Source organism: Mustela erminea, chromosome 7, assembly GCF_009829155.1.
Source record: "Mustela erminea isolate mMusErm1 chromosome 7, mMusErm1.Pri, whole genome shotgun sequence".
Lineage (NCBI taxonomy): Eukaryota > Metazoa > Chordata > Mammalia > Carnivora > Mustelidae > Mustela > Mustela erminea.
Genome location: NC_045620.1, coordinates 87,204,090 through 87,217,880, shown reverse-complemented (window position 1 = coordinate 87,217,880; position 13,791 = coordinate 87,204,090). Strand labels below are relative to the sequence as shown.

General features: G+C 40.0%; 1 protein-coding gene across 1 annotated transcript in view; it reads right to left on the bottom strand.

Annotated features, from left to right (window-relative positions):
* The window catches only part of APLF (aprataxin and PNKP like factor), a 78,493-nt gene that overhangs the window by 27,595 nt on the left and 37,107 nt on the right, over nucleotides 1-13,791 (bottom strand). Inside the window, exon 6 of the mRNA XM_032352305.1 lies at nucleotides 13,529-13,710. Within this exon, the coding sequence (XP_032208196.1) occupies nucleotides 13,529-13,710 (182 nt within the window). The remainder of the gene's footprint in view (nucleotides 1-13,528; nucleotides 13,711-13,791) is intronic.

Below are 13,791 nucleotides of genomic sequence, written 5' to 3'. Positions count from 1 at the left end.
CAAGTTAAGCCAACTCCACACACAAGAAGGGAAATAATCAAGATTAGAGCAGAGATCAATGAGATAGAAACTAGAGATACAGTAGAATGTATCAAGGAAACTAGAAGCTGGTTTTTTGAAAGAATCAATAAGATCGATAACCATTGGCCACATTAATCCAAAAGAAAAGAGAGAAAGCTCAAATTAATACAATTATGAATGAAAAGGGAGAGATCACAACTAACACCAAGGAAACAGAAATAATCATCAGAAGTTATTATCAACAGTTATATGCCAATAAGTTAAGGAACCTAGATGAAATGGATGCATTCCTGGAAAATTATAAACTCCCAAAATTGAACCAAGAAGAAACTGATAACCTGAATAGACTGATATCTAGTAACAAGATTGAAGCAGTGATCAAAAACCTCCCAAAAAACAAGAGCCCAGGACCTGAGAGATTCGCTGGGGAACTCTACCAAACTTTCAAAGAAATAACACCTATTCTCCTGAAGCTGTTTCAAAAAATTGAAGCAGAAAGAAAACTTCCAGACTCTTTTTATGAAGTCAGCATTACCTCGATCCCCAAACCAGGAAAAAAGACCCCACCAAAAAAGGAGAATTTCAGACCAATATTACTGATGAATATGGATCCTAAGATTCTCAACAAGATCCGAGTAAACAGGATCCAATAGCACATTAAAAAGATTATCCACCATGACCAGGTGAGATTTATCCCTGGGTTACAAGGATGGTTCAACATTCAAAAGACAAAAGGCTGATATCCAGGATCTATAAAGAACTTCTCAAACTCAACACACACAAAACAGATAATCTCATCAAAAAATGGGCAGAAGACATGAACAGACACTTCTCCAATGAAGACATACAAATGGCTATCAGACACATGAAAAAATGTTCATCATCACTAGCCATCAGGGAGATTCAAATTAAAACCACATTGAGATACCACCTTACACCAGTTAGAATGGCCAAAATTAGCAAGACAGGAAACGTGTGTTGGAGAGGTTGTAGAGAAAGGGAAACCCTCTTACACTGTTGGTGGGAATGCAAGTTGGTGCAGCCACTTTGTAGAACAGTGCGGAGATTCCTTAAGAAATTAAAAACAGAGCTTCCCTATGACCCTGCAATTGCACTACTGGGTATTTACCCCAAAGATACAGATGTAGTGAAAAGAAGGGCCATCTGTACCCCTATGTTCATAGCAGCAATGGCCACAGTCGCCAAACTGTGGAAAGAACCAAGATGCCCTTCAACGGACGAATGGATAAGGAAGATGTGGTCCATATACACTATGGAGTATTACGCCTCCATCAGAATGGATGAATACCTAACTTTTGTAGCAACATGGACGGGACTGGAAGAGATTATGCTGAGTGAAATAAGTCAAGCAGAGAGAGTCAATTATCATATGGTTTCACTTATTTGTGGAGCATAACAAATAACATGGAGGACGTAGGGAGATGGAGAGAAGGGAGTTAAGGGAAACTGGAAGGGGAAGATGAAACATGAGAGACTATAGACTCTGAAAAACAACCTGAGGGTTTTGAAGGGGTTGGGGGTGGGAGGTTGGGGGAGCCAGGTGGTGGGTATTATGGAGGGCACGTATTACATGGAGCACTGGGTGTGGTGCATAAACAATAAACTGTTAGGCTGAAAAGAATTAAAAAAATATATATATATATATTTAGGGGCGCCTGGGTGGCTCAGTGGGTTAAGCCGCTGCCTTTGGCTCAGGTCATGATCTCAGGGTCCTGGGATCGAGTCCCGCATCGGGCTCTCTGCTCAGCAGGGAGCCTGCTTCCTTCTCTCTCTCTCTCTCTCTGCCTGCCTCTCAGTGTACTTGTAATTTCTCTCTGTCAAATAAATAAATAAAATCTTAAAAAAATATATATATATATATATATTTAAAAAAATCTTTAAAAAAGAAAAGAAAATATATATCTGTATCAAACATTTACAATCACATCAAGCATTCATTGAAAAAGAACCAGAAAAATACAAATGAAACATTAAGAGAATACAACTTTGCTTCCATTTGAATATAATTTTTCCCCGAACACTACTAGTCTTTTAAACTCCCCGTTCAATAATGTGTCATGCTCTTAACTTGTACTGTCTTTATAATTTCTGTTACTGAAATACTTATTTCTACCCTCTAAATATAATCATGACTTTTTCCCCTTCAGTTGAATGGTAAAATTGCTCCTCCCTCACATAGAAAAACTTGGATGAAGCTGTGTCACAACAAACTCAGAAAATAAATATGATTTCTTTGCAGTGGTCGGATAAAAGTTTCAGTTTAACCAAAAAGGTGTTTTGAACCAAGTAAACATTCTCATTAGCACTGCAGACACTTTTTAATCCGTACTTACTACCAGGACAAACAGTAAGCCTATTCGTATCCTATTAAAAATGACTTCTTAATTACCTAACTTCCTGTGGAGTGGAAACATAGCTCCGATAAACTTCAGTCCTCCTGGTAACCACTACTGGGATGTGCTGACAACATAACAGGTATATGTGAAGGTTCAAACCCATTTATAACTAAGGATTCGTGTATGCTGGCTGCCACCTGGAGAAAACTGGTTTTGATATCACTTAATATCCAATGGCTCACATTTCCTGAGAAGATACTAATTAGCATGACTTCTTTGGGACTAATTAAATTTTTTTAAAGATTTGTTTTATTTATTTGAGAGAGAGAGAGAGAGACAGCATGAGAGGGGAGAGGTCAGAGGAAGAAGCAGACTCCCTGTCGAGGAGGGAGCCGGATGTGGGACTCCATCCTAAGACTCTAGGATCATGACCTGAGGTGAAGGCAGTTGCTTAACCAACTGAGCCACCCAAATGTCCAATTACTTAAATGTTCTGATAGTCTTTTCTTTTTTCATATATATATATGTATATGTGTATATATATATATATATATATATATATATATATTTAACCATTGCCATTTATCATTTACCAATTTATCATTTACCAATTTTGCCATTCAACTATATATATATATATATATATTTTTTTTTTTTTTTTTTTTTTTTTTTTTTTTTTGAGAGTAAGAGAGAGAGTGAGCATGAGCCAGGGCAGGGGAATGGTGGGCAGAAGGAGAGGGAGAGGGACAAGCAGACTTCCTGCTGAGCAGGCAAAGTGGGGCTCAATCCCAGGCCCCTGGGATCATGACTTGAGCTGAAGGCAGACACTTAACCAGCTGAGCCACCCAGGTGCCCCTGATCTTTGCTTTTTTAAGATACATAGTATGTAAGTTTTTTTAAAAGGCTATCCAAACTGACTAAAGATCTTGCAAAAGGAACCTAGTTCTTACCATATTTCTTGAATGGTAATAAACAACCTATAAGAAAGGCAATCTGGCTACCTCTTGGAGCTAACCCTCACCTGGTGGTATTCATGCCACAATTCTCTAAAACACCTACTCTTTTCTCCCACACTGCTCAGTTACACCCTGATCTCATCTCCCGCCAATACAGGACCAAACTCACACATGCCAGGGACTGGAACTCTTGGGTAGGAATGGGACAATCCTGACCCACCTTCCCCTTGGCAGTTCCTCACCGAGTCAACTCACCAATTTTCTTTTTCCCTGTTTATGTAGAAACAGCGCAGGTTAGCAATCCCTTGGCTAAGCAAATGTCCAATAAAATGTCACTCTCTTGTTCCTGTTGGCATCTCTAAACTCCACAGTGAATTGTTTTAGAGTGCTTTCTCTCTTGGTTTCAAAGACAGAACATAACATCTCCCCACAAACAGAGCACTCCCCCAAAACTTAAAATCTTCTGGCCTCTCGGGTTTCTTTGTATAAAGCCTGGCGGGGGTGGGGGGCAGAGGTAGGATGATGAACCCTTCTCATTCCTTTCAATAAGCCTCACAGGGAAAGGCTTGACTCTTACTGCTGGGGGTCCTTTCAATCATGAGATACTTATACTTAGAACTTTTGTCCCCAGCTTTGGGCCTCAGTAGCAGTTTGGAATTGATAGGGTAAAAAAAAATCCCATTCAATATCCTGTCAATTATTATAGGGAAAAAAGAGACACAACTAGGGAAGCAGTTAAATAAATTAGAATCCATTCTTACCATGAAACACTATGCAAAGGTTGAAAATTAATAGATTTCTCTCTACATATAAGATTTTTTAAATTAAAGAATCTTATATATATATATAAATATATATATACACACATACATATACACACACACCCAATTCCGTTTAGCTTAAAAAAAAAAAATCCCCGTCCACCTATGTATTTACTTGTATAAATTCAAATAAAAATGTTTAGAAGGATACAAACCAAAACAGTAGTAAGGCCAATGGGATTGAAGGATAAGGCAAATCAAGATTTTTACTTTATACTTCACATGTTCTAACATTCTTTTTTTAATAACCGCATGCATTTTTTGGCCATTTAAAAAATAGAAAACAGGCCAAAGAAAACAAAAGATAAATGTTTAACATTATTTCAACTCTACTGGTTTTTTTTTTTTCAATCTTCACAAAGAAAATTAACACACTAATTTATTCTAAAAGAGAAAGAAATGATAAAGTCACAGATACCAATACTGTGGATCAGGGGTTCTCAAATATATTTTAGGAGGCACAAAAGCTGGAATTCATAATGTCCTTTATGGAACTTCATGAAATATTGATACTCAGTGGGCCCTTGGCATTCAAGAATTTAACATTCATGATTTCAATTATTTATAAAGGATCCCAAAAATCCATTACATGCAGTAATTTGTAAGTTTGCTGAGACATAAATTTGTCCTGTGCCAATTACAAAGCTCACTGAATTGGCAAGCAAGGGAAGAGAAAAGATGGAAGGTGTGTATTTAGAAGAAGCAGGAGAAAGGCAGAGAGGTCTGTGCTTTTAAGCACCCACACTGCTTGGATGCAAAGCTGAAGAGTGAAATGTGGATGGCTGAAGGTTCATAATAGAGAAATGGGGTTCCCTATACTATAAAAATATATGCTACAGGCCTCAGGGATCAAGCTGGTGTAAGGTGACGTTGGTGCTTGGCAATGGCTGGAATGTACTATTAAGAGTATTAAATTGTCTGTTAACTTGCCCAGCAAGCCCTCCCTTGCCCTTCAACCATCTAAAGTTTTTAATGTACCACAAGGGACAGGCTACAGAACTTCTGCCCAATATAAGTTCGCCGAGGTAATTTGCTGCCCCTGGAAAGAATGTCTGTACTGATAAGTTGCCTTCAAAGTCCTGCATTAGTCTCATTAGCACCCACATACTAAGGATTAAAAATCCCAACCTCCAGCCCCACCTTCACTCTTGAGCTTCAAATTTTGTCAACCACTAACTAGACATTTCTTCATCAATATCCTATGCACCTCAAACTCAAAATGTGAAAACTAAAATCCTCCCCCTGTATTCTATACCAAAGTTTGTGCCAACATAGCTTCTCCATTCATTCTGGCCAGAACCTTGCAAGTGTATCTTTCAGTCCTTCTTTTCCCTCACTCTGCTCAGATCCAAGCAACAAGTCCTGCAGTTTTATTTCTTAAATATTTCTCTGACCTCATGCCTCTGTGCCATCCTTAATGCCACCAACCTGGATCAGAGTCTCTTTATTTTTTGACTGAGATGTCCTCATTTCCTCTCTCATTTCCCTTTCATTTTATTCTCTTTCAGTCTCTCCTCCAAAGAGCTTCCAGGATTACCTCTGCGGCCAAAATCCTCTCAAATTCCTCCCTCTATGACTGGTCCCCACTGCCAACTCCATACTCACCTGGCTTTACAGCACAAATTCTAAAAACAATAGTTCCCAGCAGGCTATCAGTACTTCCTCTGCTCCTGTACCTGCTGCCCACCTACCTGGATGGATTCCTACTTCTACCTCTTCTGTTAAGATTCAGCTTAGATCAGTTCTTTGAGGATCCCTTCCCTGGAAGTTGGCTTAGGCAGCCCCAAAGCCCCCAGAAAAATCAATGTGGTGTCAACATTATTTCATGATTTTGAATCATGTCCCCCACAGAACTATGAGCTTCTAATCAGCTGTCTCTTACTCATGTTTTATCCCAGATTCTAGCACACTGCCTTGCATATAACAGAAAGACAGCTTAGTGTAAAGATTACTAGAATGATCTTTGAAGTAAAAAAAAAAAAATCTTATCATGAATAATAGTTTAGCCATTTCCTAACTTTTGACTTTGAACAAGTTGATTCCAACTCTTGGAGTCTTAGGTCTCTCAATTGGTAAACTGGGGATATTATCAATCAGCTTTCCAGGATTTTCTAAAAATGAAATGAAGTAAGTATAGTTGTGGGTCTAGCCCATGATAAGAGCTAGGTAAATGGTTATGTGTTTGTTTTAGTTAACAGCATTATCAATGCCATGATATCGCTACTACTTCCTTAATGAATGCTTGCTGAATAAATGAATGAATGAAAAGATGTCTCTGTGGGGCTGAGGAAAGCCATGCTGTAAATGGTGTTAAGTGGCCCATCAGAAAAGCAAAGGATACAGAATTCTCTGATGTAGTAAACCAATACTGTGGAGCATTGGGGCAATACAGCCTTACCTAAGAGATAGCTGTGCAGTAAGAATTACATTCTTCATCTCCCCTGCTACTTTCATGAAGAAATAGAGGAGTAGGACTTCACAGCCGGCATGTGTATGGAAAGAAATGAGATGCCTCACAGCTAGCACACAGCATTAGCACAGCGGCATATACATACAGGACAGGCAGCAACCCTGGAAATGGCTCTCGCTACCAAAGCCTCCATCTCCATATACACCTACACTCTAAATGCACTGTGTCCAAGTTTGCTTCCAAATAATGTAGATATAATAGAACTCTCTCCTTAGTCCTGATTTTTTTTTTTTTTTTTGACAGAGAAAGAGTGTGTGTATGCACGTGTGCATGGGAGTTGGGATGGAGGTATGGCAAGAGCAAAAGGGAGAGAGAAAATCCTAAGCAGGCCCCACACCCAGCCCAAAGCTCTATGCTGGGCTTGATCCCACGACCCTGAGATCATGACCTTAGCCAAAATCAAGAGTCGGACGCTTAACCTACTGAGCCACCCAGGTACCCCTAAAGAACATTTTCAATACTTCCTCCTCAATATGCTGTTAGTCATCAGGCTCTGTTAGTTCTACCTTCAAAATGTCTCTCATGGCCCTCTACTTCTTTTTGGTCCAGTGCCACTGTCTAGCTCAGGCCTTCATTCCCTTCGGCCTCCCATGGCAGCTTTTTAGGCAGTTCCTGCCTCCATCTTATGTATGGTTGCTATGCCATCTTCCTGTCCCTTTACTCTCCTTCCCAAAACACTTCAAAGAGTCTCTGAGGCCATGAAGTACAGTCCTAATTTCTGTACAGTCTGGCATCAAGTGCCTCTGAGTTGTTCCCCAGTCCCTTGTGGAAGCTTCCTCCCCTCACCCCGCCCACCCACATCCACGCACCCGTCCATGCAAGAACTTGCGTGACACTCCAGCGCAGATGACATCCATGGGCCACACACACTCTCCTGCCTCTATGTCTCTGCTCACGCTGTGCTGCTCATGGACTGTTTTCCTCCTCACTAACCCCATTTGCTAGCACCAACCATCTTTCAACACCTAATATAAAAATCTCCTTCAAAGAGATTAAATAAGCATCTCCCCTCCCCCCACCCTGAAATATACACCTTCCACCAAACAATAATGTAATATAAGCAACCAAGCCAAGGTGCTCAGGACAATGAAGATACTCTCAAAATAGCATAGATACCACCCCACCCCCAACCAGCTTTCAGGAATAAACAACCTTTTTGGTAATGTCTTAAAAGCTTCATTGAACACCTGGACGAATTAAAAAAACCAAAAAACAAAAAACACAACAACAACAACTTTCTGAATAACCCTGATTGCAGTCTTTAAGTTGGAAGAAAAAAAATGATACATACAAACAACCAATAGGGGTACATGACACTCTACAATCAGTTCTCGGGATTCATACTTCCTGAGATAAACACTTGCTAAATTATTGGTTTTGCCAAATAAATCACTATAGCACCCTGATAAGGCAGAACAACCTCCATCTTCAAGACACGCTAAATTGGGTGGTTTTCTCCTCTTTTTATCTCTTTAATATCTTACTGCCTGAATGGACTTCTGGGCTGTTCATGGTTAATTAAACTAAGAGGCCCACTGTGACTTAGCGACTCATGACCCCTGTAGCTAGAACTAGAGGTCAAGATAATTTAACCTGCCATATCATCTATCACAATCAGTCCCAAGGCTCAAATAAGGACAAATTAATATAAATACCCAAAGACTTAAATGTGAAATTTAGATATAGGTCAGACAAGTATGAGAGGGGTGGAAGTGGAGGAAAGATTATATTATTATAAATTGTTAGCTTACTATGCCACCTTCTACAATGTCTAGTCAAGCCTATCAAAACAGAAAGGCAAGATTAACTTTCTAAGATAGCAGAGTAGGAGACCTTAGTTCCATGTTTATGGGTTGGAAGGACAAATATTATTAAAATGTCTATGTTACCTAGAGCAATCTACACATTCAATACAATCCCCATCAAAACACCATCAACTTTTTTCACCGAGGTGGAACAAATAATCTGAAAATTTATATGGAACCAGAAAAGACCCCTGAATAGTATAGTACTGGCACAAAAACAGACACACAGATCAAAGAAACAGAACTGAGGGGTGCCTGGGTGGCTCAGTCGGTTGAGCGTCTGCCTTCAGCTCAGGTCATGATCCTGAGGTCGTAGGATCAAGCCCCACATTGGGCTCCCTGCTTAGTGAAGAGACTGCTTCTCCCTCTTCCTCTCCCTCTGCCTGCCACTCTGCCTACTTGGGCTCTCCATCTCTCTGTCAAATAAATAAATAAAATCTTAAAAAAAAAAAAAAAAGAAAAAGAAAGAAACAGAACAGAGAACCCAGAAATAGTCCCTCTACTCTATGGTTAACTAATCTTTGACAAAGCAGGAAAGAATGTCCAACGGAAAAAAGACAGTCTCTTCAACAAATGGTGTTGGGAAAATGGGACAGCCACATGCAGAAGAATAAAACTGGACCATCTCCTTACACCATACACAAAAATAGAGTCAATTTTGATGAAACGCCTCAATCTGAAACAGAAATCCAACAAAATCCTTGAGAACACAGGCAGTAACATCTCTGGCCGTAGCCGCAGCAACTTCTTGCCAGACGTGTCTCCAAAGGCAAGGGAAACACGGGCAAAAATGAACTATAGGGACTTCATCAAGATAAAAAGCTTTTGCATAGCAAAGGAAACAGTCGACAAAACCAAAAGATAATCAACAGAATGGGAGAAGGTATTTACAAATGTTTTATCAGATAAAGGGCTAGTGTCCGAAATCTATAAAGAACTTGTCAAAGTTAAGGAAAACAAAATACAATTCTATACAGTTTTAAAAAAGAAAAAAAGAAAAGCAGATGGGATTCAAGGTAGGGGGGGACTCTAACTCAGATTAAAAGGAATAGACAGGGGGCGCCTGGGTGGCTCAGTGGGTTAAGCCGCTGCCTTCAGCTGGGGTCATGATCTCAGGGTCCTGGGATCGAGTCCCGCATCGGGATCTCTGCTCAGCAGGGAGCCTGCTTCCCTCTCTCTCTCTCTCTCTGCCTGCCTCTCCGTCTACTTGTGATTTCTCTCTGTCAAATAAATAAATAAAATCTTAAAAAAAAAAAAAAAGGAATAGACAGAAGCGGGCTGTAGGACACTCAGGCCTCTTGGTCTGCCTGGAACTGATGTGGTTCAGCAGTCAGCAGGGCAAGATGCAGACTGAGGAGTCTGGCGCTAGGCCAAAATCCTATATATGATCCTTCAGGCCCAAGCTTGGACAATCACAAGGCTTTGGCCAGCAGGCCTCATGGGGGAAGTTGCCCTCCCCACAGCAGACATGGTGCACAGCCAGTGTGTTACAGTTTTCTGGAGGGAGTTGCAATCAAGGACTCAAGCCTCAGTGGGCTAGCTATGTTTATGGTGCATTCCTAGCCCAGGTGCCTCCATCCAGAGCTTCTTTGGTAGGTGTGGGGGAGGGGTGTGGGCTTAGGCCCTTCCCATCGATCTTCAGTGATTCCCCTACGTGGGGCTTCAACTGAGGCACTTTTCTGTACTTTGACTCAGTATCTTTTCACTCCTCCTCTCCTCTTCTCCTTCATCCTTGTCTAGAAAGAAGCAAAGCCTTTGGTCCAAGGCTCCTCAGAAGTTAGAGAATTCTCTACACCTATGTGCTGATTCTTGCCAAGTACTGTTCCCTGGAACAAAATGGAACACTGGGGAGCCGACAAGTCATTTCCCCTTTCGCTTGCACTGTCACACTAACTGAAGAAAGGCTTGAGTTACTTTCAGGTTGGCTCTCTGTCTTAAACTGACCACCCTGACACCTGATCACTCAACAGAGGCCAAGCCAAAACAAGAGAATCCCCTCTAGGTGCATGAAATTCTGCAAGTCTCTTCTTCCTCACATCAGCTCTTTCACCTTATGGTATATCTCATGTGTTTCCAACCATTCCAAACCTCATTTGTTAAGTTGATGTCGACCAACTTAAAAACTACCAGTTTCTGAATTTATCCAGATCTAACTATAGTATTCCCCTGTCCAAAAATACTACAATACCTATTATTTATTCTTTCTAGACCCCCTTTCCTCCATCTGTCTGATAATGAGTGTATATGTGACTACAAAGGGGTAATGATACTACTTCATCTGTCTGAGCACTGTGAATGGTCTAAGTGGAGATTTCATGATCAAGTCCCTAGAATTTACCACAGAAGCAACCACAGAGAAACTCTCATTTTTCCTCTTAAGTTGAAAAACGAGATGACATGAGCCTGGAGCTACCAACGCCCACATTTTATACCGTGTGAAGCAAGCCTGCCATCAGCAGTGAAGGATGATTGGAAAGGCAAAGATGGGAAAACCATAGACCAATAAGATTTTGGTCAAGTCCCTTGTACCAGGTGGTCTTTATAATCTATAGTTCCTGCTGTTTTCCTTTCCATTCTGAAAACTGAATTATTCCTCTATGTTTGTGTGCTAATTATCAAAGATGATGTCCAACAATTCCTCCCATCCCTTTATACACAAATTACTCCTGTCATCAAGCAGTGGAGTTCTTATCTGCTCTCCTTGAATCGAGGCTGGCCTGGTAACTTGCTCTGACCAAAAGAATGCAGCAGAAATGATACTGTACCAGTTCCAATCATACGCCTTAAGAGAAGATAGGTTCTACTTTGACACCCTTGGAATCGAGCTTTCAGGTAAAGATATTTGGCCTAGACTACTTACTGGTTAAGTAGAGAAAGGGAGGCCTAGCCAGCTGCCAGCCATTCAATCAATCCTCACGGAGACACTATTCACACAAGGGAAGCCATTTCAGATGCTCCAGCCTCTGCTGAGTTGCCTAGCCAGCTGCCAGCCATTCAATCAATCCTCACGGAGACACTATTCACACAAGGGAAGCCATTTCAGATGCTCCAGCCTCTGCTGAATTCCCAAATGAATGCAGCCCAGCTACACCATAAAGATGTTACAAAAGAAATGCCCAACTGAGCCCAGCCAACCCACAGAAGTATAAGAATAAAATATTGTTAGGTCACTAAATGTTAGGGTAGTTGGCTTCCCAGCAATGGTTAATAAGCTTTATAACACTATTTGCTTCAGTTGTTTCAGTTAGGCCTCCTTCTGTAGTTTATAACCTAATTAGATTATATAAATTATGAAGATTATTTCTTTAAAGTTAGTAGATTCAAGCACCTCATGTTCACTCCCAAACTAGACAGTTACATAACCCATAAGGAGCTGCAGAAAGATGCAAGAAAATTAATGAGAAATAGGGACAATTTCAGAGAAATTATCTTCATGACCACACATTAGTAGAGTCACAAAATTGTAGGCTGTCTAACCTGTGTGTCATCAAAATCTCATAAATACCTTGAATATCTTGGATCTATTTACTGCTCCTCTCTGCAATCTATCAATTAAGAAAAGTGTTTCTTAAGTTTTACTTGTCATTGGCAAACTTGGGTAATGGGTTGGAATAAACATAGCAAAATACATATACTACAGATTTTCTTCTGGGGAAAAAAAAAACAAACAGAAAACTTTTCTTTTTTGAAAAAAAAACAAGGCAGTCATACTAACATGTTCAGAGAATATAGCATATTAGGACTCAAAGTTAAACAAGTTTTTTTTTTTTTTTTAAAGACTTCATTTATTTATTTATTTGACAGAGAGAAAGTGCCCAACAGGGGAGAGAAAGAGGCAGAAGGGGAGGGAGAGGGAGAAGCAGGCTTCCCTCTCCCCAGCAGGGGGAATCCCCATGCCAGGCCTGATACCAGGAATCCTAGATCATGACCAAAGCCAAAGGCAGATGCCCAACCAGCTGAGCCACCCAGGTACTCCTGGGTTAAAGTTAAACAAGATTTATCTTAATAACTTGTTATGGTCAATACATGTGAGTCAGAAAATGTTGTGTTTTCATTTATTAAACCTGACTCCATAAGTAAGTCAAGAAGTTGACCCTATGGGGATTAGACCCCACTTCCCTAACTAGAAGAAAGGATCCAGCGAGAAGTGATCTTTCCTAATGGGAGAGGAAGCTGGAATGAAGCGAGTACTACAAAAGGCCCAAACCTCCGGAAGAGCAGACAGCATTTCAATCATCCCAGTGTACACTACTCTAAAACCAACCTACTCCTTTGGTGTTCACTGACACTAAAAAGATGGAGACCCATGAAGCTGGGCCATAGGTCTGTAACAATCATAAAAACTATTACCTAAAGCCACGTCTCTCTAAAGAGGAAAGATACCTAACCTTTCTGCCCTGGGCTTGCTCACTCATTTGTGTAATCTCTCTCTCTAACTCCCTCTTTTTTTTTTTTTTTAAAGGCATCCAATAATAGGCCCCATTTTCATTAAGTACCCAGTGTTAAAGAATGCTTAAGTCAGCCAAACTATTCTAGTGAGTTAGCAAAAACTGAAAGAGGAAAGAGAAGTTTTTCAAATACTGAAATTAGCCCAGAAGTAATGCTGCAACAGGCTATTAAGAACTAGCCTATCAGTTGTTCTTCATAGGTATCAAGAAAAAGGTGATTATATGTAGTCTGAGAATGACCAATAAAAGAACCCAGGTTTTCAGAATGGAGGCACCCATTACAACCGTCAAGTCTCCACTTTTTTTCCAGTCTGAAAAATTCTATATTAAGTAGATTTGTTTTCTACAAAGTAAGTACTATATTAATTTTAGTAAGCCAAAAAAACTTGGGCTAGATTTTATCTTCATAAACTCAGTAATAAAGAACATCTTTGGTTTTTCCTTGCTGTATACAGCATATAATTAATTCTTATCTAGAACACTTGATGAAGAAAACAAATGATCAAATAATAAATTTTTTTTAAGATTTTATTTTTAATTTCTACACCCAATGTGGGGCTCAAACCCACAACCTCCAGGTCAAAAGACACATGCTACCAACTAAGCCAGCCTGGCACCCCCAAATAATACATTAAAAAAAAAAAAATCACCTTGGATGAAGTGATAGTCTTTTCTTGATCAGCATCTCTGCATTTTTTCCCTGTATCTTGTTCTGCTGATGTACTGTCTGAACTTCCTGATGAAATTAATCGCTTTCTTCCTGGCTGTGTTACGTTTACTTGAATTTTATCTTTGCAGATTTCTTCTTTTCCATGTTCCTGGATTATATTATCTGAAACACACAATGAAAAAGAAGAAAAAAATTACCTCTGTATTTTCAAAGGTCAATAATCCATTAAAAGAAAGAAGAAAA